Genomic DNA, 25222 nt, shown 5'->3' on the forward strand with positions numbered 1-25222 from the left:
AGCGCTGTGGCTCACACCTATAATCCCAGCACTTTGGGAGACCAAGGCAGGTGGACCGCTTGAGCTCAGGAGTTTGAGACCACCCTGGGAAACATGGCAAAACCCTGTCTCTACCAAAAATACAAAAAATTAGCCAAATCAGGTGGCACATGCCCATGGTCCCAGCTAGTAGAGAGGCTGAGATGGCAGAATCACTTGAGCCTGGGAGGCGGCAGTTGCAGTGAGCTGAGATTGTGCCACTTCACTCCAACCTAAGTGATAGTGAAACCCATCTCCAAAAAAAAAAAAAAAACCTGCATTTTACTAAGATTCCTAAGACAGGTTCTCCACCTTGAATCCCCTGGAGAACTTACCCAGCCTGGGTGCCATCCCAGTTGTCATTGGTATGAGGAGGCCACCCAGTAACCGCTCACTCATTTAAACGTAGTCCATTCAGTGACAGAACACTACCCTGACAGACTGCCAAAGACCCACCTCTCATAGTGTGAAGAGGGGAACTTGTTAGAACCTGGAGGAGGCAGGGAGCAATGTGACACAATTAACTTGAGAAGTTCATTCTCTTTGAAAAGCAAGTCACTTCTAGGGATTTATTCCAGAGAAACACTTTTGCACAGTTATATGAAAAGATATAAAGCGGTCCCAAACTTTATTTTTTTATTCAAGTCACATGGTCCCCTGATATGAGATTAAACTACAGTATACCCACATATGATGAAATACTAGTTATTTGAGAATGACATGGAAAAACATCCAAAATACTCTGTTCAGGTAAAAAAAAAAAAAAAGTTGCAAAACACCACATGTAAAAAGGGTAACTTCTAAAAAATGATAAATGTTAGTATATGTACCAGGTACACACTATTTTGAAAGGGAGGTATTAAGAGACCTAGGCGTCTTCTTTTTATCTAGTTTTCTGTAGACCAGAGTTGAAATGCTCTTAGAAAACACATGGAGGCTGGGCGCGGTGGCTCACGCCTGTAATCCCAGCACCCCAAGGCCAAGGTGGGCAGATCACGAGGTCAAGAGATCCAGACCAGCCTGGTCAACATGGTGAAACCCCATATCTACTGAAATTAGCTGAGCATGGTGGCACACCTGTAGTCCCAGCTATTCAGGAGGCTGAGGCAGGAGAATCATTTGAACCCAAGAGGCGGAGATTACAGTGAGCCGAGATTGAGCCACTGCACTCCATTCCACCCTGGGCAACGGAGTGAGACTCCATCTCAAAAAAAGAAAAAGAAAACACATGGAATAAAGAAGGAACAGTCTCGAAAAGCTTAAAAATGTAACTGATGATACTGTAGTAATAGCACACTGACACGGGGAATAAAGAAAGCTTTTATCTGAGGAACATGAGCCCCTTAAAATTATCAGGCCCTGACCAGGTGCAGTGGCTCACACCTGTAATCCCAGCACTTTGGGAGGCCGAGTCAGAGGGGATCACTTGAGGTCAGGAGTTCAAGAACAGCCTGGTCAACTTAATGAAACCCTGTCTTTACTAAAAATACTAAAATTAGCCAGGCATGGCGGTGTATGCCTGTAATCCCAGCTATTCGGGAGGCTGAGACAGGAGAATCACATGAGCCCAGGAGGTGGAGGTTGCAGTGAGCTGAGATCGCACCACTGCCCTCCAGCCTGGGCAACAGGGTGAGACTCCAGCTCAAAAAACAAAAAGTAATTATCAGGCCCAGAGAGGCATTATAGAATGAAACTGTAGTCAGGTCACTCCCTCCTGAGCTAAATATAATTACCTCTTGAAGCCAAGTAGCTATCAAATGCCATACACCTTACAGCTCAACAGCAAATAACCCATCACTAACCAAGGTTACTTCTGTAAACCAATGAGAACGCCTGACAAACAATATTTGTAGTCACCCCTTCACCTTGTGTCAGTAGAAGTTACTGGAGCAGCTGAGCTGTCCTTTTCTCTTTAAAAAATGTTCTCTGGAGCACTCTCCAAGGCAGCCTGGAAGTGCATCCCAAGCTGCAGTCCTCAGCCTTGGCCCACCTAAACATTCTATGTTAATTTTGCCTCAGCTTCTTCCTTCTAACGTCAATACTCATCACAAAACAGACATCTGAAATATAAGCTTTATTTTAAATTCAAAGAAATGTTTAAAACAAACATTTTTACAAATTATAATCAAGCATCAAAACAATTTAGGAATGTTAAACACTAATTCTTAATTGAAAATAATGACATCCATAGAATTCAACCCTGCTGCTGGCCAATATGAAGTTTACTTAATGTCAGTATTTTATACATGCTTAGCCACTAATCCTTCCTAAGATTTAATAACAATGATTTCACTTTATAAGGCGAAACCTTTTATATAATATCCCAGAGATAACATTTTCAAATACAAAACACTTATACCAGCAAGGAAATTATAAAAACATGTATAAATTATACTGAAGGACTTGATTTCAAGGCTGTCTGATAGAGATGTGTTTCCCCTTAGAAAGTACACACGCATATCAAAACACTTTCACTGAATATAGATGCCAATACAGTCTCTTAGTTACATTACAAAGCAAACGGCAGGTTCATAAACCTAATAGAACAACGTATCAACTGAAAAAAACACATATTCAAAAAAAAAAGTTTTTGAAGACTCATGGGAGTGAAATGTGCCGGCATTGAGAACAAAGCTTTCACAGGACCACCTGTCTGCAGCTGGCCCCAGGGACCACTGAAAACAGCTGGCTACCCTCAGAAAGACAAGATGGTCTTGTTAATAATTTCAATGGACTCTAGGATCTCATCCTCCTTGATTACCAGCGGAGGCGCAAACCTGATGATGTCACCATGGGTCGGCTTGGCCAGAAGTCCATTATCTCGAAGTCGCAGACACACCTTCCAAGCATCACAATCTAAAGCAAAACAGGAAAACATATATGCTCAAAGATAAACATTTAAACGTCCCTTGCCACATGTATGGGCAAAGTGCAGCCTGGCAAAACAATATTCCAGAACTTGCTCCAAAGAGGGAAGCTTGGAGCTGCAAGCTTGCTTTATTACCCCTAAAAATGAAGTTACTCTTCACTTTTCAGCAAGCACACAACTAGGTTTGAAAGATATGATTAGACGTATCAAGGTTTTTCATAAATGAAAAAGAGCAAGCCAAAAAACAAAAAATGTGTTAAGGCTGCTGTATTAACAATCACATGAGGAACTAACGTAAAAGAACTTGGGTATGATTCAGAGATTAACTAACATAGAACAGGCAATATCCTGGCTGGACGTAGTGGCTCAACCCTGTAATCCCATCACTCTGGGAGGCTGAGGCAGGGAGTTTGAAACCAGTCTGAACAACATGGAGAAACCCCAACGCCACTAAAAATGCAAATTAGCCAGGCGTGGTGGCGCGTGCCTATAATCCCAGCTACTCAGGAGGCTGAGGCAGCAGAATCACTTGACCCAGGAGGTGGAGGTTGCAGTCAGCCAAAATCACATCGTTGCACTCCAGCCTGGGCAACAAGAGTGAAACCCCGTCTCAAAAAAAAAAAAAAAAAGGCAATGCTCAAAACCCAGTGAACACTACATATCCCAAAAAAAGGGATTCACTTCCTGAGTTCAACATTTTATAGTCGTGATTCTCAACCTGACTGCACATCAGAATCACCTTAAAAGCTATTGCTAATGCCTGTACCCCACCCCAGATGCATCAAATCAGACTACCTGGGATAAGGCCAGGCTTTGACTCATTTTTTAAAAAACTCCCCAGCTGATTTTTAAGTGCAGCCAAAGTTGGGAGGTTGGGAATCATCACTTTAAAAGGAAGAGTTATCACAAGAAAATCCAACGAGGAACACTAAGGGTTACTGAAACATCAAACACCCACTAAGGGACAGCCAGCGTGATCTTTATTAGCGACATCATCACTGTCATTTACGCCATAATCACTGCTGCTCCTCTAACTTCTATGGACATAAAGCACCAAGTGAGGGAGGGAAGAACAGCAAAGAGGACACTTTCAAGGACAGCATTCTGTTCAGACTCATCAACAAAAAATCTTCAACTCTCTAAATATTGCATGACTAACTTAAGGCAGAAAAACAAGTCTCTTAAAGGAGCAGCAAGAATCAAATTGGTTAAACTTGCCTTCATTTAGAAAAGAGCTATATTTTTAATACTCAATATAATTATAAATAATCTGTCTAAAAGGCTTGGTCAGTATGTCAGTCAACAGTTTCAAACAGAACATCCCCACAACGAATTAAAATACCAAGTGTGGCCAGGTGCCGTGGCACACACCTATAATCCCAGTACTTGGGGAGGCCGATGCAGGCAGATCACGGGGTCAGGAGTTCGAGACCAGCCTGACCAACATGATGAAACCCCCTGTTTCTAGTAAAACTACAAAAATTAGCTGGGCATGGTGGCGGGCGCCTGTTATCCCAGCTACTCAGGAGGCTGAGGCAGGAGAATTGCTTGAGTGCAAGAGGGGGAAGTTGGGGTGAGCTCAGATCATGCCACTGCACTCCAGCCTGGGTGACAAAGCAAGACTCTGTCTCGAAAAAAAGCAAAATAAAATACCAAGTGTATTTTAGGTCTTCCTAAAAAAAAAATCCTGAGTAAATGTTTTATCTCCATACCTTTGGTTTCTTTAATAACAATAGCATTCAATAATCCTTTTCCTCTCACAGCAGTTACAACATCAGAAGGCAGCTTCATGAGTTCATTTCTCAAGATAATGCCCAGTTTTTCTGCATTTTCAGCAAGGTTTTCTTCTTCTAAGACCTACATTAAAGGAAAAATTATACAAATGTTCAGACTTCCCTTTTTTGTTGTTCTTTGGAGGACAACAGGGCCTGTAAAGCACAGGAAGAACATGACCAGATGAAAGATGAGAGGAACTTAACTTTCACTGCGATTTCTCAAAGCCTAGATTAGTTTAATTTCTAATTAAACATACACTAGCTCAGAGCCTTGCTTTAGTCTTTCATGGCAAAACCGGGACTGAAGTTTATTTAACGCAGTTCACATACCGTCGTTAGTTGAACGCATCAATGGACTAAATTCCTAAACTGCAATCATTTCTTCCCACTCACAAAGATCCATCCTCAGAGATTACATCATGATTTTAGGCCTTCAGCAGGCACTTAAAAAAATCAGTTTGAAAACATTATAAATCCACACTTTAAAAAAAAAGCCTTGCTTGCTAAAATAAGCAAAAAGTCAGGCCTGGTAGGTGGGTCACAGGTGAGAGTTCTGTGAGGGCCAGCCAAGGCCTGAGAGCCCAAGGCACCCAGGAGACTGTGAACTCCAGAAGTCCACAGAGGAAATCCAGTCCCCTAGGCCAAGTTTAAATTACTTTTTGAAAATGTCTTCTTCCTAAAAATTTTCCTCTACACTTAAGTGTTTTCTAATATTTGGCATTCTTATTGAATTTCTTATACCGGTGGGCCAAATTAAAAATCACCTCAACATTACTTTAAAAAATAGTCACTGTATGGCTGTATCAGCTTTACCTCAAGGGCTGCGATGGCCACTCGGGAGCCGAGTGGATTGCCACCGTATGTGGACCCATGCTCCCCTGGCTTAATGGTCAGCATTATGTCATCATCACACAGCACCGCAGACACCTGAAAGACAGTGAATTCATCACATCATTTCTCAGCACTAAGCATTCTTTTTCCCAGAGCCTCACTCTGTAGCCCAGGCTGGAGTGCAGTGGCAGGATCTCTGCTCACTGCAACCTCCACCTCCCTGGCTCAAGCAATTCTCTTGCCTCAGCCTCCCAAGTAGCTGGAAGTGCAGGCATCCACCACCACGCCCGGCTATTTTGTGTGTGTGTGGTTTTAGTAGAGCTGTGGTTTCACCATGTTGGCCAGATCTCAAACTCCTGACCTCAGGCAATCCATCCTCCTTGGCCTCCCAAACTGCTGGGGTTACAGGCATAAGCCACCACACCCAGCCAAGAAGCTAATACTTAATGACTTCAACAAGAGTTTACATCTGCCAGCCTAACCACCAGTGACAACCTGAGTAAAACCCTCAAACATTACAAATGCATTAGGCACACTTCAACGGAACACAACAACATACATTTGCAACTAAAAGAGAAAAGCTACTTCTGCAATGATATAATTTCACAATTCCTTCCAACATCGAGATAAAATGCTTTGTTTAAATGCTTAGAAAACAAAGTTGAGCATTCTTTTTTGCAAAAGTTTTGTCTATTCAGCAAAAACATCTATACTTTGGAGACCCCGGACCCAGCAATAATTACTGGCTCTGAATGGTAAACCCAAGACATGAACTACAACCAACATTAATTTTCTCAGTCTCTATGTTCATCAGTCACAGTTTTAAACAATTAGTAATATGCCATGTTTCTGAACACTGAGAAAAAGAACAGGAGTCTACAGGAGTCCTTTGAGGGTAAATTGTTTCTACCCAAATCCAATGTCATAGCAAATTCTAAGGAACACTCAATTCTTCTAAGTGGGGCACACACTGGTCCCTTAAATGTTTTTATTACATATATCCCAGGTGACCTACAGCACACTTGGTAAAATCAAACATCAGGAAGGCATAACTGTCGCAATCAGTTGAGGTATAAACACTTTAGCGGTATACTTTACAAAAATAAGAAATGGAAAGAGGGGGGACACGAAACTTACCGGATATAAGCCCCCAGAAAGGGCCTTTCCAAGGAGGACTATATCAGGTCTGACATTTTCATGATCAACAGCCAGCCATCTACCAGTTCTGGCCAATCCTGTCTGTATTTCATCAGCAATAAACAGGACCTATTGGGAAAAAACCTAACAGCATTAGTAATCATTTTTGTTTCCACAGGGAAAACACCCATCTTTATTTCACTGCCCTCCCCAACAATAAATGTGTAACGCTGACGTGCCCTCAGATTTGTAAAAATGTTTTAACTACACACACAATTTCAAGAGTATCTTATGAGAATCTTGAAGACTCACCAACTATTTCCTGTCAAGCCACTATCTCCCTAGAGGCCCAAGGTGCTGATGCAAAGGTGAGGATTTTGGACAGCTTTTCTGGACATAACTACCCTCTGGGAACAAATTAATTCACTTGTTTATTCCACAAATATTTAAGATGTGTCAGGAACTCTCAAATGGTAAACTAAATACACTAATTTTAGCCCTAGGGGAAAGGAGAGAAGAATACAACAAAGGGCCTGGGAGGGGCTCAGAGCAAAAGGCTCTTAGAGTGGCGAGGAGGGAAACGCTGTTAAGGCCAGGTCTGCAGCTCTGCACAGGGCCCAGGACAGGGCCAGAGACAGGAAAGTCAGCTTCTGTGTAGATTTCTAAGCACTAGAAAGTACTTCCGCTCTTAGAATGCCATCGCCCTCTAGTGGACAGTAGTTTAACCTTTGCATTTATCCTACCAGCAGGATTCAGAGAGAAGTTGGGGAGGATCACCAACAGCTAAGTGGACAACCTGGTGCCTGGTGCAGAGCTCTCGCACTCCCAACAGGTAACCGGGATCCGGAACAACAACGCCTGCTTCACCCTGAATTGGCTCTACCATGAACGCAGCCACATTTGGATCCTGAAGAGCACGCTACAAAAGAAACAGGAATCCGTTTTAGTAACATTCTTTCTACCATACTTGGAAATCTGAAATCATAATCATACACCACACATATTTTCCTATTAAGTATGCAAATCAAGTTTTTGCACTAACATAAATTCTGATGTCAGAAGAATTTAAAGTGGAAGACTTCAAATTCACTACCATCCAATCATCAGAAACTCCAGATACTTCAGCTTTAAGTGACACTAGCCTACATTTTCTTCTTTTCCTCCCTCCATTGCCCAGGCTGGAGTATAGCAGCACAAACATGGCTCACTCAAGTCTCGAACTCCTGGGCTCAAGGTGATCCTCCTGCCTCAGCTTCTCAAGTAGGGGTATACCATGCCCAGCCAATTTTTTATTTATTTTGTTTTCTTGGAGATAGAGTTTCACTCTGTTGCCCAGGCTGGAGAGCCTCCTGAATAGCTGGGATTACAGGCACATACCACCACACCCAGCTAATTTTTTTTGAATTTTTAGTAGAGACAGGGTTTCACCATGTTGGCCAAGCTGGTCTTGAACTCCTGACCTCAAGCAATCTGTCCGCCTCAGCTTCCCAAAGTGCTGGGATTACAGGCATGAGCCACCGCGCTTGGCCTTGATTTTTATTTTTTATTTATTTTTTATTTTTTCCTGCCTCAGGTTTATTTGTACAAATAGCACAGGAGGACCCCAGCCCCATGCAGATGGCAGCCCCAGGTGCGGGGGGGAGGGGGGGGGTCGCACCAGTCCTTCTGTCCTTACGTTGGCAGACAAAGATTTCTACTCTGAAGCCTTTGTAGGGGCCTGGGCACCTTTGAGAGCATGAGCTGGAACTGAAGCTGGAGATGCAGCCTGGGCCTTGGTTTGATCCTTGGCCTTGGCCTTGACCTTTGGCCGACAGAGCCTGAGCCCCTTGGCAATGCGTGCACAAGCACGCTTCCCAAGCTTGGGGTGGGCAATGTAGGCGAGTCGATGGAGCTTGCGGCTGACACCCTTTGGGATGTTGGGCTTAACCTCCTTGGGCTTTACGAGGGCCTTGATGGCCTCGGCACGTGCACTCATGGCCTTGGCATTGTTGGCCTGCATCTTCTTTAGGCCCTTCTTGTTGTGCTTCTTGGCAAAGTGCATGTTCCTCAGGAACTTGGGGTCCACCCCCTTAAGAGATTCGTATCTTTGTGATCGGGGTTTCTTGATACCAGTTCTGTGCCATTTTCGGGACTGGTTGTGTGTGGTGTGGTTCTTGGACTTGGCCACGTCTGCACCCAAGCCGCGGTTCCCGAAGCTCCTAGGACCGGAAGCGGCCTTGCTTTTTAAATTTTTTTGTAGAGACAGGCTCTCCCTATGTTGCCTAGGCCGGTCTTGAACTCCTGAACTCAAGTGCTCCTCCAGCCCTGGCCTCCCAAAGCACTGGGATTACAGGCATGCATCACCATGCCCAGCCTGTTTTCTAATACATAATTTCTAACACATGTATTAGAAATTCAATCTGGCTGGGCAAGGCGGCTCATGCCTGTAACCCCAGCAATTTGGGAGGCCAAAGTGGGTGGATGACTTGAGGTCAAGTGTTCAAGACCAGCCTGGCCAACACGGCAAAACCATTCTCTACAGAAAATAGAAAAGTTAGTTGGGTGTGGTGGTGTATGCCTGTGGTCTCAGCTACTTGGGAGGCTGAGGCAGGAGGATCACTTGAACCCAGGAGGCGGAGTGTGCAGTAAGACGAGATTGTGCCACTGTACTCCAGCAGCCTGGGTGATAGAGTAAGACTCTGTCTCAAAAAAAAATAATAATTTAATTAAATCTAAAGTAAATAGCCTTTCAAAGCCAACTTAAGGCTTTCTTAAAAAGTCCTCGACTTCAAAATTTAAAAAGCTAGCTAAAATCAGAAATTTTACCTAGCAATTAAGCAGGTATCCTCACATTAATTGTTCTGAAGGACATATCTAAAGCAGCTGGCTGGCTGTACACAGTAGATCATGGAAATCAGCTTTCTCTGTGTTAGAAATTAATTGATCGTTGCTAAGAACAAGTCTGAAATCGTGGCCTAACTTCAATGAAATAAATTTACATTACTGTCATATAATGTATTTTTCATTCATATATTCAACAGCTTTAATTTCTTTTCACAGTGAGCTAAGCAGCATGACGCTAGCAAAATACCTCCAGTGCAGGAAGGTCATTATAGGGAATGACGTCAAATCCTGGCATGAACGGTCCAAAACCATCGTAACTGGTCGGGTCTGTGGAACTGGAGATAGCAGACAACGTCCTACCCCAAAAGTTTCCAGCTAGAAAGGAGAAACAATTAGTGATTATTTTAAAGAAACCCAAAATTCAATAAGCACTATCCCTGCAAAACACCACAGGAAGTTTGACTCGAAAAATAAATTAAGGGCTTGTTTTAATGCACCTCTAGTGGGCTTTCAATTCTTAAAACAAAGTGATATTAAACACCATGGCTCCATGCCAGGCACGGTGGCTCACGCCTGTAATCCCAGCACTTTGGGAGGCCAAGGCAAGTGGATCATGAGGTCAGAAGATCAAGACCATCCTGGCCAACACGGTGAAACCCTGTCTCTACTAAAATACAAAAAAAAAAAAAAAAAATTAGCCGGGTTGTGGTGGCATGTGCCTGTAGTCCCAGCTACTCAGGAGGCTGAGGCCGGGAAATTGCTTGAACCCAGGCAGCAGAGGTTGCAGTGAGCCAAGACTGTCCCACTACACTCCAGCTTGGCAACAGAGCAAGACTCCATCTCAAAAAAATAATAAAAAATAAATTAAATACCATGGCTTCTATGACAGAAGACCACTAGGTCTAGCCTTGTCATTCCTATTTTAGGAATTTCTCTCTACTGAGCCTCTTGACTGGAATATACAGCCCCTGAAGACAACTTACTTTTCTTTCAATAATTCCCAACCCAATACCAAGCCCTAATTGAGGTCTTCAATGCATGTTTTCTAGAGAAGGTGCATGTATGATGGTGATATAAGAAAGAGAGTATCCTTCATAGACAATTTGCACTTTTCCTTTCAAAACTCCAACACCACAGGCTAACAACAGAATGCATTTCCAATTTCATTTGGAGAAAAGATCCTCAAGTGATCCAAACACATTTCCATTTTGCCTTCCTTGATATTATAATCCTTCATGATGCTAAATGACAGACATCTGCCTCTCTTCTGGGACATTTTTTATCCATTAATAAAGGTGACTGAGGATCTACTATGTCAGGCATTGTTTTAGATGGTGGGGGATAGTCCAGGCACAGTGGCTCACGCCGGTAATCCCTACACTCTGGGAGGCCGAGGCAGGCAGATCACCTGAGGTCAGGAGTTCTAGACCAGCCTGACCAACATGGTAAAACCCCATCTCTACTAAAAATACAAAAATTAGCCTGGCACGGTGGCACCTGTAGTCCCAGAATTGCTTGAACCCGGGAGGTGGAGGTTGCTATGAGCTGAGATAGCACCACTGCACTCCAGCTTGGGCAACAGCAAAACTGTCTGAAAAGCTAAAAATAATAATAATAATAATAATAATAATAAAGATGTTGGGGCCAGGCACAGTGGCTGACACCTGTAATCCCAGCACTTTGAGACAGGTGGATCGCCTGAGGGCAGGAGTTCAAGACCACCGTGGCTAAATGATGAAACCCTGTCTCTACTAAAAATATAAAAATCAGCTAGTCATGGTGGTGGACGCCTGTAATCCCAACTACTCGGGAGGCTGAGGCAGGAGAATCACTTGAACCCAGGAGGCAGAGGTTGCAGTGAGCCAAGATTTCACCTTTGCACTCCAAACTGCAGACTGGGTGACAAAAGCAAAACTCCATCTCGAAAAAAAAATGTTGGGGAACAGATCATGACCACAACTGGCAAGATCCCTGTCCTCAGGGAGCTTCCTTTCTAGCAAGAAAGAAACACCTAACATAAACCAGTGAAGCAAGTGAGCTGAATAATTTCAGATAGGGTTCAATTCAAGAAGGAAAGAAACCATGTGGAATAACAGAGAGGTTGGGAGTTCATGACTTCAGAATGTTTTTATCTTCTCACCACCTCTGCCAGCAACAACTCAATTAATCAGTACTAGATTCTCCTATTTTGGCTTCATCACATTTCTAAATACTATTCTTGCAAAGCCTCTTTCACCAGCATCTCTAACCTACAAGCAATCTCATCTTTCACTTGTCCACACACAATAGCACATTGATCTTGACTAGGCTTGTTTAAGAAATGCACTGACTGGACCATTAGCCTATTTGCTCTCCCCTGCCTAGCCTCAGGAACGTCACCCGGTCACTTACCCTACAGGCATAAGGGACTTACAGTAAGGGACAGTCTCCCTCTGTCTCTCCACCCCACTGACTCACCAGTTTCTTTCAATACTCAGGTGAAAACATCTTTGCACCCTTTGCTATTAAGAAAGAGACTGGACACAGGCTATAAGAATGAAAATCACCAGAAACACCATTTTTGTTTGCAAGAGACAGTTATGCTGACTTACAACGAAAGCACAAGATTTTTAAATGGCAAGTTAGAGTTTTGCAAAGATTTCTTCTTTGGGAATACATATCTGTCACCTCAAATACCAGTTACTTCTGGCCTTCAGTTGAACTCCGGATTCTGTTATGTTATGGGGTTTATCATTTAACTGCATGTGTTCACAAGGCAGAATATTTAATGATTTCAATTATCACAAGAATAAACTTTGACCATTATAGTGACAAATCTATACATACTTAAAAAAAAAAAACAAAAAACAAGTCAGAATCTCTCATTTGAACATAATATAAAGAATTCAACAGTCAAACTACATCCTCACAATTAATTGCTAGTCTCCCTAACCAGAATTCAAGTTACTCCTTTCATCCAGTCCCAGAAGCCTAACAAGGGCAACTCCAAGCCGCCTCTTTCCAACAGCTTCTAAGAGGAACATGGCACAACAGTATCTCCAATATCAAGATTCAAACCACAGTTTACGTAGAGCATGGCCCCATACTAACTTCACCCAACCCCAGCACCCAACAAAAACCCTCCACCAGTAAGACTATCTAATTAACTGGATAACTGCTATGAAAAAAATCTGACCGGCAAATTAGAGGAATAGGGAGTTCAGAAAGAAAAATACATACGTGAAGAAACAATCCCAAGAAGAAGAAATCCCTCATTAATTCTTATGAAACATTCAGCAAGTATGTATCATGTACTGGGCAAAATATATTACAAGTATTTCATCAGTAAATTAAACCAGTAAATTTTATATGCATATGTAAATTATATATATTATACATTTTTTTTCTTTTTAAACAGAGACAGGGTCTCCCTATGCTGCCCAGGCTAGTCTTGAACTGCTGGGTTCAAGGGAACCTCCTGCCTTGGCCTCCCAAAAGTGCTGAGTTTACAGGCATGAGCCACCATGCCTGGCCACAGTAAATTATATTGTATGTTTCAATCACAGAATATTTAATTTTACGTACCTGCAAAAACAACCTTTGCTTTGTATTTCGGAATGCCCTTCACAGTATAGCCCCACCTACGAGCCAGTTTACAGGCAGTCTCTCCAGCCTCCACTCCTATCAGGAGAGAAAAACATTCAGATTTTTTGAAATTTTAAACGTTTTTTTTTATTTTAAACTATCAAAAAATTTTAAACTACCAGAAAATACAAATATTAATTTTGAGGGTATTTAACAAAAAAAGGAATGCTTTACCTGTATTCATAGGAAGAACTTTGTGGTAGTTGAAAAGTTTAGTAATATACTCCTCATATTCACCAAGTACGTTATTATAGAAAGCTCTAGATGTTAGGGTCAGTATGTCCGCCTGACTCTTCAGAGCATTCACAATCTTGGGGTGACAATGCCCTTGGTTGACAGCACTGTAAGAACTCAGGAAGTCAAAATATTTTCTGCCTTCTACATCCCATAAGTAAACGCCTAAAATACACAAGAAAGGAAAATAATTTTAGACAATTATTACGTGGCATAATGTCCAAAAATTAAGACTGCTAGCAATGTCTCTGAACGCTTATATGTGGACCTCTATTTAATATATATTTGTAGTTAAAGCCTGTTTTAGCTCAGGCATAATAAACTTTGGTTTATAAGGAATTACTAAGAATTGTATTTTATCTGCCTGGCCTCAAAATACACATTTAACAAAAATAACAAAGAAAGGTTATAAACTCTGGAGTAAAAGCTTTACCTAATCCTTTTTTTTTTTGAGATGGAGTCTCACTCTGTGGCCTAGGCTGGAGTACAGTGGGATGATCTGGGCTCACTGCAACCTCTACCTCCTGGGTTCAAGCAATTTGCCTCAGCCTCCTGAGTATCAGGGATTACAGGCGCACACCACCATGCCTGGCTAATTTTTGTATTTTTAGTAGAGACGGGGTTTCACCATGGTGGTCAGTCTGGTCTTGAACTCCTGCCCTCGTGATTCACCCACCTCAGCCTACCGAAGTGCTGGGATTACAGGCATGAGCTACCACACTCGGCCATCTTTACCTAATTCTAAGATTTAGGACCCAAAATTATAATTTAAAAGCAGAAATTAGGCCAGGAGGGGTAGCTCACACCTGTAAGCCTAACACCTTGGGAGACCAAGGCAGGTATTGCTTGAGCCCAGGAGTTCCAGATCAGCCTAGGCAACACGGCAAAACCCTTGACATTACAGAAAAATGCCAGGCATGGTGGTGTGTGCCTATGGTCCTAGTTACTGAGGAGGCTGAGGTGGGAGGATTGCTTGAGCCTGGGAGATGGAGGATGAAGTGGGTTGAGATTGTGTCACTGCACTCCAGCCTGAGCACCAGAGTAAGATTCTGCCTATAAATAAAATAAAATAAGTAAAATTTAAAAACAAAAAAGCAGAAGTTATACATAACAGACAAAAATCATGAGAAGTAGACTATAATAACCCTTAGAATGGAAAAAAAAATTTTGCAAATCACATATCTGATAAGGATCTAATATCTAGAACTCTTACAACTCAATTTCAAAAGGGCAAATAACCCAATTTAAAAATGGGCCAAGACTTGAATAGCTCTTTCTCCAAAGAAGATATACAAATGGCTAAGACATGAAAAGATGTTCAACATCACATGATTAGGAAAATGCAAGTTAAACCACAGTGAGACAACATCGCACATTCCCTGGGATGGCTGTAATTAAAAATCAAGTTTTGACAAGTATCTGAAGAAATTGGCACTCTCATACATTGCTCATGGGAATGTAAAATGACGATGCCATGTCATGTCACACCAAACAGATTTTTATTAGTTCAAAAGAAGGTATGTCTATAATACTGGTGCCAAATAAAATACAGGCAAATGACAAAAATGTGTGATACTCTCACGTTGTCATTTTCTGGTACAAAGCTAAGTAATAAATTTTTGTTTTATTTGGTTAAGGCTGTTATTGATTCCAAACTGTAGATTAAATCACCATTTGGCAACTGTCACCGTAATCATTTATTCAGGCAGGAATCATGAGTAGATGCTAAAGTTGTGAGTAAAAGGTCTTGAGTAACTGGGTATTTAAGGAGTTTCACACTCTGTCCCCACAAGGTACTTCATACAAAGGGAAAGAAGAGCACGACAACCGAGAAGGATTGAGGAATCGTTCTGGTTCAAGAAGATTAAACATGACAACTGAATGCAACTCATCAGAGGTTTTTTCTTTTGATATAAAAGAGAACGAATGAAATCTGGATTGGGTCTCTAGACTAAATAATGGTGCTGTACCAGTGTTAAGTTCTTGATTGTTATAATTACTCTATGGTTATAAAAAAGAAAGTCAGCTGGGCATGGTGGCTCACACCTGCAATCCCAGCACTGTGGGAGGCCGAGGCTGTAGGATCACTTGAGACCAGGAATTCAAGATCACCCTGGGCAACATGGCAAAATCTAATCTCCACAAAAAATAAGCCAGGCATGGTGAGGCACACCTGTAATCCCAGCTACTTGGGAAGCTGAGGTGGGAGAATCACCTGAACCCAGGACTGCACTCCAGCCTGGGCAACAGAGTGAGACCCTATCTCAAAAAAGTCATGGTGTTTAGAAAAGACACACTAAGTATTTATGGATAAAGGGATGCCCTGTGGCCAGGCACAGTGGCTCACACCTGCAATCCCAGCACTTTGGGAGGCTGAGATGGGTGGATCACTTGAGCTCAGGAGTTCAAGACCAGCCTGGCCAACATGATGAAACCCCATTATACTAAAAATACAAAAATTAGCGGGACGTGGTGGCATGGGCTTATAGTCCCAGCTCCTAGGGAGCTGAGGCAAGAGAAGCACTTGAACCCAAGAGGTGGAGGTTGCAGTGAGCTGAGATCACGCCACTGCACTCCAGCCTGGGTGACTAGCGAAACTCCTCAAAAAAAAAGTTGTGGGGGGAGGTGTTATCTACAGCTGGGCCTGGTGGCTCACGCCTATAATCACAGCACTTTGGGAGACTGAGGCGAGTGAATCACCTGAGGTCAGAAGTTTGAGACCAGCCTAGTCAACATGGTGAAACCCGATCTCTACTAAAAAAATACAAAAATCAGCCAGATGTGATGGCATGTACCTGTAATCCCAACTATTTGAAGGCTGAGGCATGAGAATCACTTGAACTCGAGAGGCAGAGGTTGCAGTGAACCCAGGAGGTCTGCCTCCTGGGTTCAAGTGATTCTCATGCCTAGGCAACAAAGCAACACTCCATCTCAAAAAACAAAGAAGACGTGATGTCTACAACTTCCTCTCAAAACAGTTCAGAAAACAAATGTACAGTATGTGGACGCTGGAGGAGACAGGAGGGAAGGGAGTGAACATACTGAGAGCAAAGCAGTAAAAAGTTTGCACTTGGAAAGTAAAAGAAAAATGTTAGTACTACTTGTTACAACTTCTAAGTCTAAAATTATGCCAAAATAAATGTTTAAAAAAAAAATGACAGCAATACGACAATACTTTCTTATTTCTCTTGCATTCCCTCTTGGTAAGATCCACATGACAAAGACTAAATGGTTCCTCTTTAAAGCTTTCACAGCACCTAACACAGCAGCACTAGACACTCAACAATGAATTGGCCATGTCTGCAATATATACATTAAATGCATCTAGAAAAATGTATATTGAAAAAATATGGAAGCAATTCTTTTTTTAAAAAAGTTTTAAAAAAAGGGAGAAGACAGATTAATTTTAAACATACCTTTTCCTCTCTCCAGAGCTACAGGTAAAGGATGGTAATTGTGCGCACCATACTTAGATTCTCTTTCAAAAATGTAATCAGAACTTGGAGGGCCTTGGACTGTTCTTTTAGTTGCAACTGATGTAGCAGAAGCCACTGAAGAATGAACTCCACGACTAAGTACAGCAAACCTCTGCAGATGTGCTAGTTTGGAAAACATTGTGTCCTTCAAGTAGAAAACCTACAGATCTGTCCAAAGAAAAGAGAATGCATTAAGAGTGAGAATCCTTGGCTTATGCGTATAATCTTAGCACTTTGGGGCCGAGGCCAGGGGTCGATCACTTGAACCCAGGAGTTTGAGACCAGTCTGAGCAACACAGCAAGACTCCATCACTACAAAAAATTTAAAAATTAGCTGGATGTAGTGGTGTGCACCTGTAGTCCCAGCTACTGAAGAGACTGAGGTGGAAGGATTGCTTGAGCCTGAGAAATTGAGGCTGCAGTGAGCTGAGATTGTGCCACTGCACTCCAACCTGGAAGACAAAGTAAGGCCCAGTCTCAAGGAAAAAAAAAAAAATGGGGCCAGGCATGGTGGCTCATGACTGTAATTCCAGCACTTTGGGAGGCCGAGGTGGGCAGATCACCTGAGGTCGAGAGTTCAAGACCAGCCTGACCAACATGGAGAAACCCCATCTCAAAAAAAAAAAAAAAAAGGCCAGGCATGGTGGCTCACATCTGTAATTCCAGCACCTTGGGAGGCCAAGACAGGAGGATCGCTTGAGCCAAGGAGTTCAAGACCAGTCTGGGCAATATAGTAAGACCTAGTCTCTATAAAAGAAAAAGAAACAGTGAGACTCTTGAGTCAGGTGTGGTGGTTTGTGCCTATAGACCCCCGCAGCTGCTCAGGATGAGAGAATCACTTGAGTCCAAGAGTTTGAGCCCAGCCTAGACAACAGAGTGATAGCCTGTCAATCAGTCAATCAATCAACCAAACAGTGAGAGTGAGACTCTTTCCAGAGCTGCTGCACCTTGTGTTGACTGAGTACTGCTGAACACTAAGTATTTGTTAAGCACCTACCACAGTCCAATACCATCAGGCACGATGTTATGAGACAGCTACAACTACAGGGCAGAGACTAGAGGCAGGGAGACCAAATCAGAGAAGGCTGCCAGAGACTAGTCATGGGGCAGGAGATGGAGGGACCAGCAACTATTTTGTCCTTGTAGATAGAGGGTAAAGCAACTAAGGAAGAATCTGGTTTCTACCAAGATAAAAGGGACCATCCTGAAACAAAAACAACAGGTGTGGAGAGGAAAAAGTTTACTTCTAGGGGATGGGAAGAGCTTCACACCTAAGATCTAAACTACAAAAAGTAAAATCTTTTTTTTTTTTATTTGTAAGGGGGGACAAGGTTCTAGCTCTGTCACCCAGGCTGGAGTGTAATGATGTGATCACAGTTCACTGCAGCTTCACCTTCCCTGGCTCAAGCGATCCTCCTACCTCAGCCTCTCCAGTAGCTGGGACTACAGCCACACACCACCACACCCAGCTAATTTTGTATTTTCTGTAGAGATGGCAGTCCTGCCCTGTTTCCCAGGCTGGTCTCGAACTCCTGGGCTCAAGCAATCCGTCCACCACAGCCTCCAAGAATTTTGGATTTAAAGGTGTGAGCCACTGTGCCCAGCCTAAAATCTTTTATTTAGCCACACATATCTAAAACTTCTGTAAGTCAAATTGATCCTAAACAAAGGTGAAAGGCAAAAAGACTAGGGAAAAAATGTAAATTTATAATAGCTTTAAAGAGTGTTCACAGTAAGTTGAATAGACCAAATATATTCATAGATAGATAAACAGACAGACAGACAGACAGACAGATAGATAGGATTCCCAAACAAAACAATCTATTCTGCTAGGAGGGTTGTTTCTACAAAACTTATCCCCCAAAAAATTGTGGCATAAAAGCTATTGTTAGCAAAAAGTAACTTGGGAACGAGAGAGCGTCAAACTACAATCCATTACTTTTGTGAACATTAAAGTCTAACATCAGTGAGCACACTGGTGTTTACCCTGCCACCCCGTCACGTAAATCAGAGTCATGGCTATTCTCCCCAGTCACCCTCAACCCTAAAACCAGCCCCTCCACAAGGCTTCGCACCCCTCTTTGTACCCAATTTATCATTAAGCATCCTGATAAGCCAAGAAGTAAAAACTAAGCTATGAAAGAAATTAATAATTAAAAGGAAATTAGAGTGTGTGCATAGGCGTCACCTCTGGAAGGAAAAAAAACTTAAAGATAAATTCCTGATGAGGAGAAAGATGCCCAAAAATAGGCACGCTTATTCTATCTATATTTACTTTCTGAAAGACTAGTTAATTCATGTTTCAACAGAAGTCTTCCAATGACAAGTCAAACCATGTATACTCTCACAGCACTCTTGACTTAAGCTGCCAAATTAGCAAAACATAATACTCAGAGTTTGGCTTACTTCCCTTTAAACCTGGCACTACCCAGCAAATACAGCATGTTCAGGAATTTGCAATCACTAAACAAAATCCAGCACTCGGTTTGCCAAAGACTCACCGACTCCTTTTTCTTCCCACGGTTCAGACTAGAATATAGATTTTTAACCCAAGATCCAGGGACAGTCTTCGGAGAGTCCAAAATCTCCTGAAATAAAATGCAGAATTATATGCAGACACGTATTTTTCCAAAAAGAAGGTCCATAACTTTCATCAGACTGTATCACAAAGGGATGGGTAAGAATCATCAAACTGGAGGTAGCTGCTAGCAAAAATATCTAATTGCACTTTACAGAACTTCCCCCAAAATACTACTAAGTTTAAAATATTTATTTATGATTTCTTTCTTGGGCTCTTTATGCTTTACTCAGTATTGTCTGATCAACTAAAAAATTAGAACATTAATTTTTGCCTATCAAATCAGCACTAAAACACTCAGGCAATACTTAGTGGTGCTCTAAACTGTAACAACCTTCCGGGGCCAGGCAAGGTGGTTCACGTCTATAATATCAGCACCTTGGGAGGCCAAGGCAGATCACTTGAGCCCAGGAGTTAAAAATCAACCTGAGCAACATGGGGAGACCCCATCTCTACAAAAAACACGAAAATTAGCCAGGTATGGCAGCGCATACCTGTAGCACCAGGTACTCAGGAGACTAAGGTGGAACGATCTCTTGAGCCCCTGAGTTCTAGCCTGCAATGAGTCACAATCCGTGCCACTGGTACTCCAGCCTGGGTAACAAAGTGAGACTGTATCTCAAAAAAAAAAAAAAAAAAAAGAATATCTGAGATTATCTAAATTCAACATTTTCATTTTATACAAAAGTTATTTAGGCCAGGCGCGGTGACTCACACCTGTAATCCCAGCATGAGGTCAAAAGATGGAAACCATCCTGGCCAACATGGTGAAACCCCATCTCTACTAAAAATACAAAAATTGGGGGGTGCTGTAGGGAAAAAATAAAATAAAAATAAAAAATACAAAAATTAGCCAGGCATAGTGGCGGTTGTCTGTAATCCCAGCTACGAGGGTGGCTGAGGCAGGAGAATTGCTTGAACCTGGGAGGTGCAGGTTGCAATGAGCCAAAATCGCGCCATTGCACTCCAGCCTGGGCAACAGAGCAAGACTCTGTTTCAAAAAAAAAAAAAGTTATCTCTCAGCTGATTTCCAATAGAAATGGGATGAAAGAATCATTTACCTGTCAAATGTAGGCAGTTTTATTACAGAATAACTGGTGACAAAATAAATGGTAACATTCAAAACATTACCAATACTCATCCTTCAGGCTTTGTGTCTTTTCACTCACAGATGGGAGTCTCAGCTATGTTGCCCAGGTTGGCCTCAAACACCTGGGCTCAAGGGATCCTTCTGCCTCAGCCTCAGGAGGAGCTGGGACTACAGGCGCACACCACTGGGTCAGCAGTTCTTAAGGTTTTTTTTTTAAGAGATGAAAGTTTCTCCATGTTGGTCAGGCTGATCTTGAACTCCTGACCTTAGACTGTCTGCCTGCCTCAGCCTCCCAAAGTGCTGGCATTACAGGTGTGAGCCACTGCGCCTGGCCTTATTCTTAAGGTTTTTAAGACAAAGTCCGGATATTTGATTCAACTGGGAAAGGTCAGACACTGCATGCACCATGATGTATCAAAATCCTGCAAACGCATTTCTATCAAAGAACCTTCTGTGTTCAAGTTACTGTTCTTGGCACTGTATGAGAAATCTTAGAGCAGAATTAAGATGGACTTAAAAACAGCCAACATCAATAATATCCTCTTCCAAAAAGGTTTCAAAATTAGGAGAATCAAGTAGAAAATCCAGTTTGGAGACCTGGATTTTAAATTCTGTCTGTGGTTCTTAAGAGTAACTCTGGGTGTTTCGTCAATCGTTCTGAGCTTCAATTCCCCATTTGTAAAATGAGGTTGAAGGGTCACTGAGGATTAAATGGGTTAATGTTACTGTACCAATCCAGCAAAAAATGGCCACTCAGTTCCCTTTTGCCCTTGAAACTAGCCAGTTTCTGAATTATAAAGATCAACAGTGCCATGATTTCCTTTTTAAACTGTTTAAAAACATACACACACCATTTTTCAGTTGATAAAAAAATTAGAAAAAACTACCTGCAATTTTACACTTGCAAGATAACCATTGTTTGGTTATTTTCTCTAAGCATAATTACCATCTACAGTAACTTTTTTTCCACCCTCCCCTATAGTATTTACTATTTAAGTCCCTCTTAAAGACTCCCAGGAACTTTGCAGGCTTGGGACAGGTCCCAACACTTCAGGACACTTGTTTTTAAAGCCTACAAGTCTATACACTCCTTAAAAAAAAAACAGTAAAATTCACTTTGTATTCCTAGAACCTAGCCCAGGTCCAGGCATTCTGTGGGTCTTTGTTAAATAAATGAGGTCAGTCTTACTGAGGACTCCTGAGAGTCAATATAGCAAGCGACCAAGACTATGGGATCACCTATCCCTAACCAAGTTGAGTCTAACTCTAAAAGGTCACTCTCTGACCTCATCTGGAATAACTCATCTCTTCATCAAAAGTTCACTTCATTTACACTCATGGCCTTCAAAGGTCAAAATAATGTGTTCCAGGCTGCTATCATGCATTGTCCTGAGGCCCATACTCAGGTCCTGGAAATGAGAACAAATTGCTATTGGCAAGCAAGCATTCTAACACTTAAGGTTTTATTCACATAATTAACAGAGTCCTCCAGGCTACTATTACTCCCTCCCTCCCTCTAGCCCACCCATCTACATAGAACATACTTACTTTACAGTAGGATTTCCACAAAATGCTTAATGTTGAAGTTAATTTAGCCTACACTCTTAAAAATTATTTTCTTATTCTAAAGGAATAGTATAAAGTCATTGAAAAGCCATTTGAAATATTCAACTTGAGGAGTAAATTTGTTCTTGCTATTTGGACAAATATTTACTTTTCCTGAGGTAACTATTCACAAATACAGGTGTACCAACAGAAGCCTCTTTTGCGCAATCATTATTCTGGCTTAAATCCAAGTCAAGTGCATTATTGGCAGTTTTACTACTGAAAAAGGACTAGGGCAACTGCATTCTCCACACACATCCCAATGCAGTCCATTCACCACTGTAAATGTTAAAGTTTGACTGGTCCTCAAAAGCTCACTAAAGGATGTAAAACATGCACACAAATAACTATAATAAAGGCAAGCTATGGGAACAATACATATTAAAACAGCCACTTAGAGGGGAAAAAAAAAGTCTTTTAAAAAATGTTTACTATTTATTAGTCAAAGATGACTGCCAAAAAAAAATGTTTACTATTTAAAATTATACTGGGTTTTTCTTTGGTGAGAGATGCAAAACTATTCTTAAACACCATGAAAAACTTTAAACCCAAAACTACAAGCTTTTTTTTTGAAACAGAGTCTGTCCCCGAAGGGACATGCCCAATCTCAACTCCAGGCAACCTCCACCTCCCGGGTTCAAGGGATTCTCCTGCCTCAGTCTCCAGAGTAGCTGGGATTACAGGCCCACACCACGACGTCCGGCTAATTTTTGTATTTTTAGTAGAGACGGGGTTTCACCATGTTGACCAAGCTGGTCTCAAACTCCTGACCTCAGTGATTCGCCCACCTCGGCCACCCAAAGTGCTGGGATTACAGATGTGAGCCTCCACGCCTGACCAAAAGTAAGCTTTTTAACTGGGCTTTTTGTTTTGTTTTGTGTGTGTGTGACAGAGTTTCACTCTTGTTACCCAGGCTAGAGGGCAATGGCGCGCAATCTCGGCTCACCGCAACCTCCGCCTCCTGGGTTCAGGCAATTCTCCTGCCTCAGCCTCCTGAGTAGCTGGGATTACAGGCACGCGCCACCATGCCCAGCTAATTTTTGTATTTTTAGTAGAGACGGGGTTTCACCATGTCGACCAGGATGGTCTTGATCTCTCGACCTCGTGATCCACCCGCCTTGGCCTCCCAAAGTGCAGGGATTATAGGTAACTCTCGTTTTTATGAAAGGATTCACCTAAAGACAGAACCAGGATATTCTAATGAAGGAATCTATTGTTATTTCACATAGGTAAGAGTTTCGGATTACAATCTAAAGAGCAGTTCCGGGTTTAACTGAAAGAACTAGGTTAGCCACAGAAACCCTTTCAATCCCAGGAGGAGAAATTTAGAATTTAACAACTGAACATTACTTATCTCTAAATGTAAAGCCACTTCATTCCAAAGTCCATCTCTTCCCCCTTAATTTATCACCATAATTTATCTAAGAGGTAAAACTGAACACCAAGAAGGTAAGATGATGAGTGACAAAGGAGACGGTGGGTCACAGGGTGAGTGCCCAGGTGACTCCTGGCCCCAGTCCTTTAGCCAGCAAAGGGCGAACAATGACCCCTCCCGTCCCACCCTCGAAGGCCCATTTACTGATAGATAATCAGCAGGATTTGCAAAAAAAAAAAAACCTCAACTGGAGGTTTTTCTTCGGAAAGTCTTGTTGGTCCCCATCCCCCCACACCATATAATTAACCTGCACATTACTGTAGAAAAGGTTCTGTTTCCGTAATTTTATTTCGACAGAGGCTGGAGGAAAAAAATCATAGCCTGGAGGAGGGGAGCGACGGGCAGGCCAGCTGCAGGGCGCAGGAGCGGGCCGGGGGGACCGAGCCCTCCAAGGCTCCATCAGCGCCCCCGCGGCGTGACCAGGGCCACCGGTTACTGCGCAGCTCCCCGCTCCCCAGAACGCAGCCTCCACGCAGACCCCAGGAACCGAGGGTACCCGTAGACCTCCTCCCAGAACCCCGGGGTGCCTCGGGGTCTTGGGGACTCCAGCCGGGTGGGGCCGAGTCCTGGCCTGCACAGGCCGCGAGCGCAGGGGGCAGCGGCTCCGCCCGGCCTGGCAGGCGGAGCTGCCACATCCTCAGCCTCTCCCTGCCTCCCGCCCCACGGCCCGCCCAACAGCCGCTATGGGCGGGATCCAGGACTCCGGCCTGCAGGCCGCGGGGGCGCCACACCCCTGCCCTCCAAGCTGCGCGCCAGCCGGCGACTCCAGGTCGCCCGGATCCGACCGGCCAGCGCAGTAAACAGGCCGCGGAGACGGGGCTCGTTCCCCGGCCAGAACCCAGTGCGCCCCCTCAGCCGACTCCCCGGAACCCGGGCCGCTGCCACCCCGCACCCGCCCGCCTCCCAGGCCGCCGTCAGGGTACCCCGGCCCAGGCCCCAGCCACGGCCACGGCCCCAGGACTGCTGCGCCCGCGCGGTACCTGACGGCACCTAAAGACGACCCGGAGCACACGGCGTCTACGAAGCGCAGCAACGACCGGGCGGGTCACGGCAACTTAAAGGCTAACGCCGCCCCGCCCCCAAGACACCCTCGCCGCTCATTGGCTGGGGCGGAGGGCAGGGCACCAATCCCGTGGGCCCCGTCCTCCGCCCTGCCTGTCCGGCCGAGCATCACGGACCTTTGCTCCACCGGCGGGTTCGATCAGCGCTCGCGCCTCCTGGGCCCGCCTGCCTGTCCCTGCGCTCAGGCCCCTCGGTCGCCTCCTCTGGCGGGACGAGAAGGGTCATTGTCCGCCCTTTGCTGGCGAGAAGACTGAGGCCCGAAAAGGAAAAGTCTGTTGGGCCCCCGTTGCGCGGGCCGGGTGTGGCTGGAGGCCGGAGATGTGAGCTGGACCGCCAACCCTGCGCTCCCGGAGGGAGGGACCAGCCCCAGCTCTGCCCCAGCCACAGCTGCGGGAGCCCCATGCCCTTGAGCCCCGTTGCGCCGCGTGGCTTAGTTGTGCCTCTGAACCCACCTCTAGACGTTAGAGAGAAACCATTCCTTTCTAACCCCTTGGGCAGGATAAACTAACTTCCAGGAAATTAATCACATTGTATTGAGTGCTGTGGAGGAACACCAAAAAAATAAAAGGCACTGTTCTGCCCTCAGCTAGCGGCTGCTGTCAGATACTTGTGTGACAGCAACCCACTTGGAGTACAGATTTGCCTGTGGTGTCCTCCACAGCCTG

At 43.7% G+C, this 25222-nt stretch overlaps 1 protein-coding gene across 4 annotated transcripts; it reads right to left on the minus strand.

The window, feature by feature from the left end:
* Positions 1 to 2077: 2077 nt before the first annotated feature.
* Positions 2078 to 24526, minus strand: OAT (ornithine aminotransferase). 4 transcript variants are annotated; one of them, XM_035269400.3, is made up of 12 exons: positions 24476 to 24526; positions 19860 to 19977; positions 19289 to 19375; positions 16728 to 16955; positions 13252 to 13476; positions 13018 to 13113; positions 9701 to 9828; positions 7427 to 7549; positions 6631 to 6759; positions 5476 to 5589; positions 4600 to 4744; positions 2078 to 2874 (listed from the first exon to the last, which is right to left on the minus strand). In XM_035269400.3, the coding sequence occupies exons 4-12, from the start codon at positions 16924 to 16926 to the stop codon at positions 2714 to 2716; spliced, it is 1320 nt and encodes a 439-aa protein (XP_035125291.1). In that variant the 5' UTR covers positions 16927 to 16955; positions 19289 to 19375; positions 19860 to 19977; positions 24476 to 24526; the 3' UTR covers positions 2078 to 2713. The 4 variants fall into 4 exon arrangements, with proteins under 4 accessions (XP_035125291.1, XP_008977112.1, XP_078202846.1 ...); XM_008978864.4 differs by lacking the exon at positions 19860 to 19977 and adding an exon at positions 21742 to 21864; XM_078346720.1 differs by lacking the exon at positions 19860 to 19977 and adding an exon at positions 21742 to 23494.
* Positions 24527 to 25222: the final 696 nt, after the last annotated feature.

Source organism: Callithrix jacchus, chromosome 12, assembly GCF_049354715.1.
Source record: "Callithrix jacchus isolate 240 chromosome 12, calJac240_pri, whole genome shotgun sequence".
Taxonomy (NCBI): domain Eukaryota; kingdom Metazoa; phylum Chordata; class Mammalia; order Primates; family Cebidae; genus Callithrix; species Callithrix jacchus.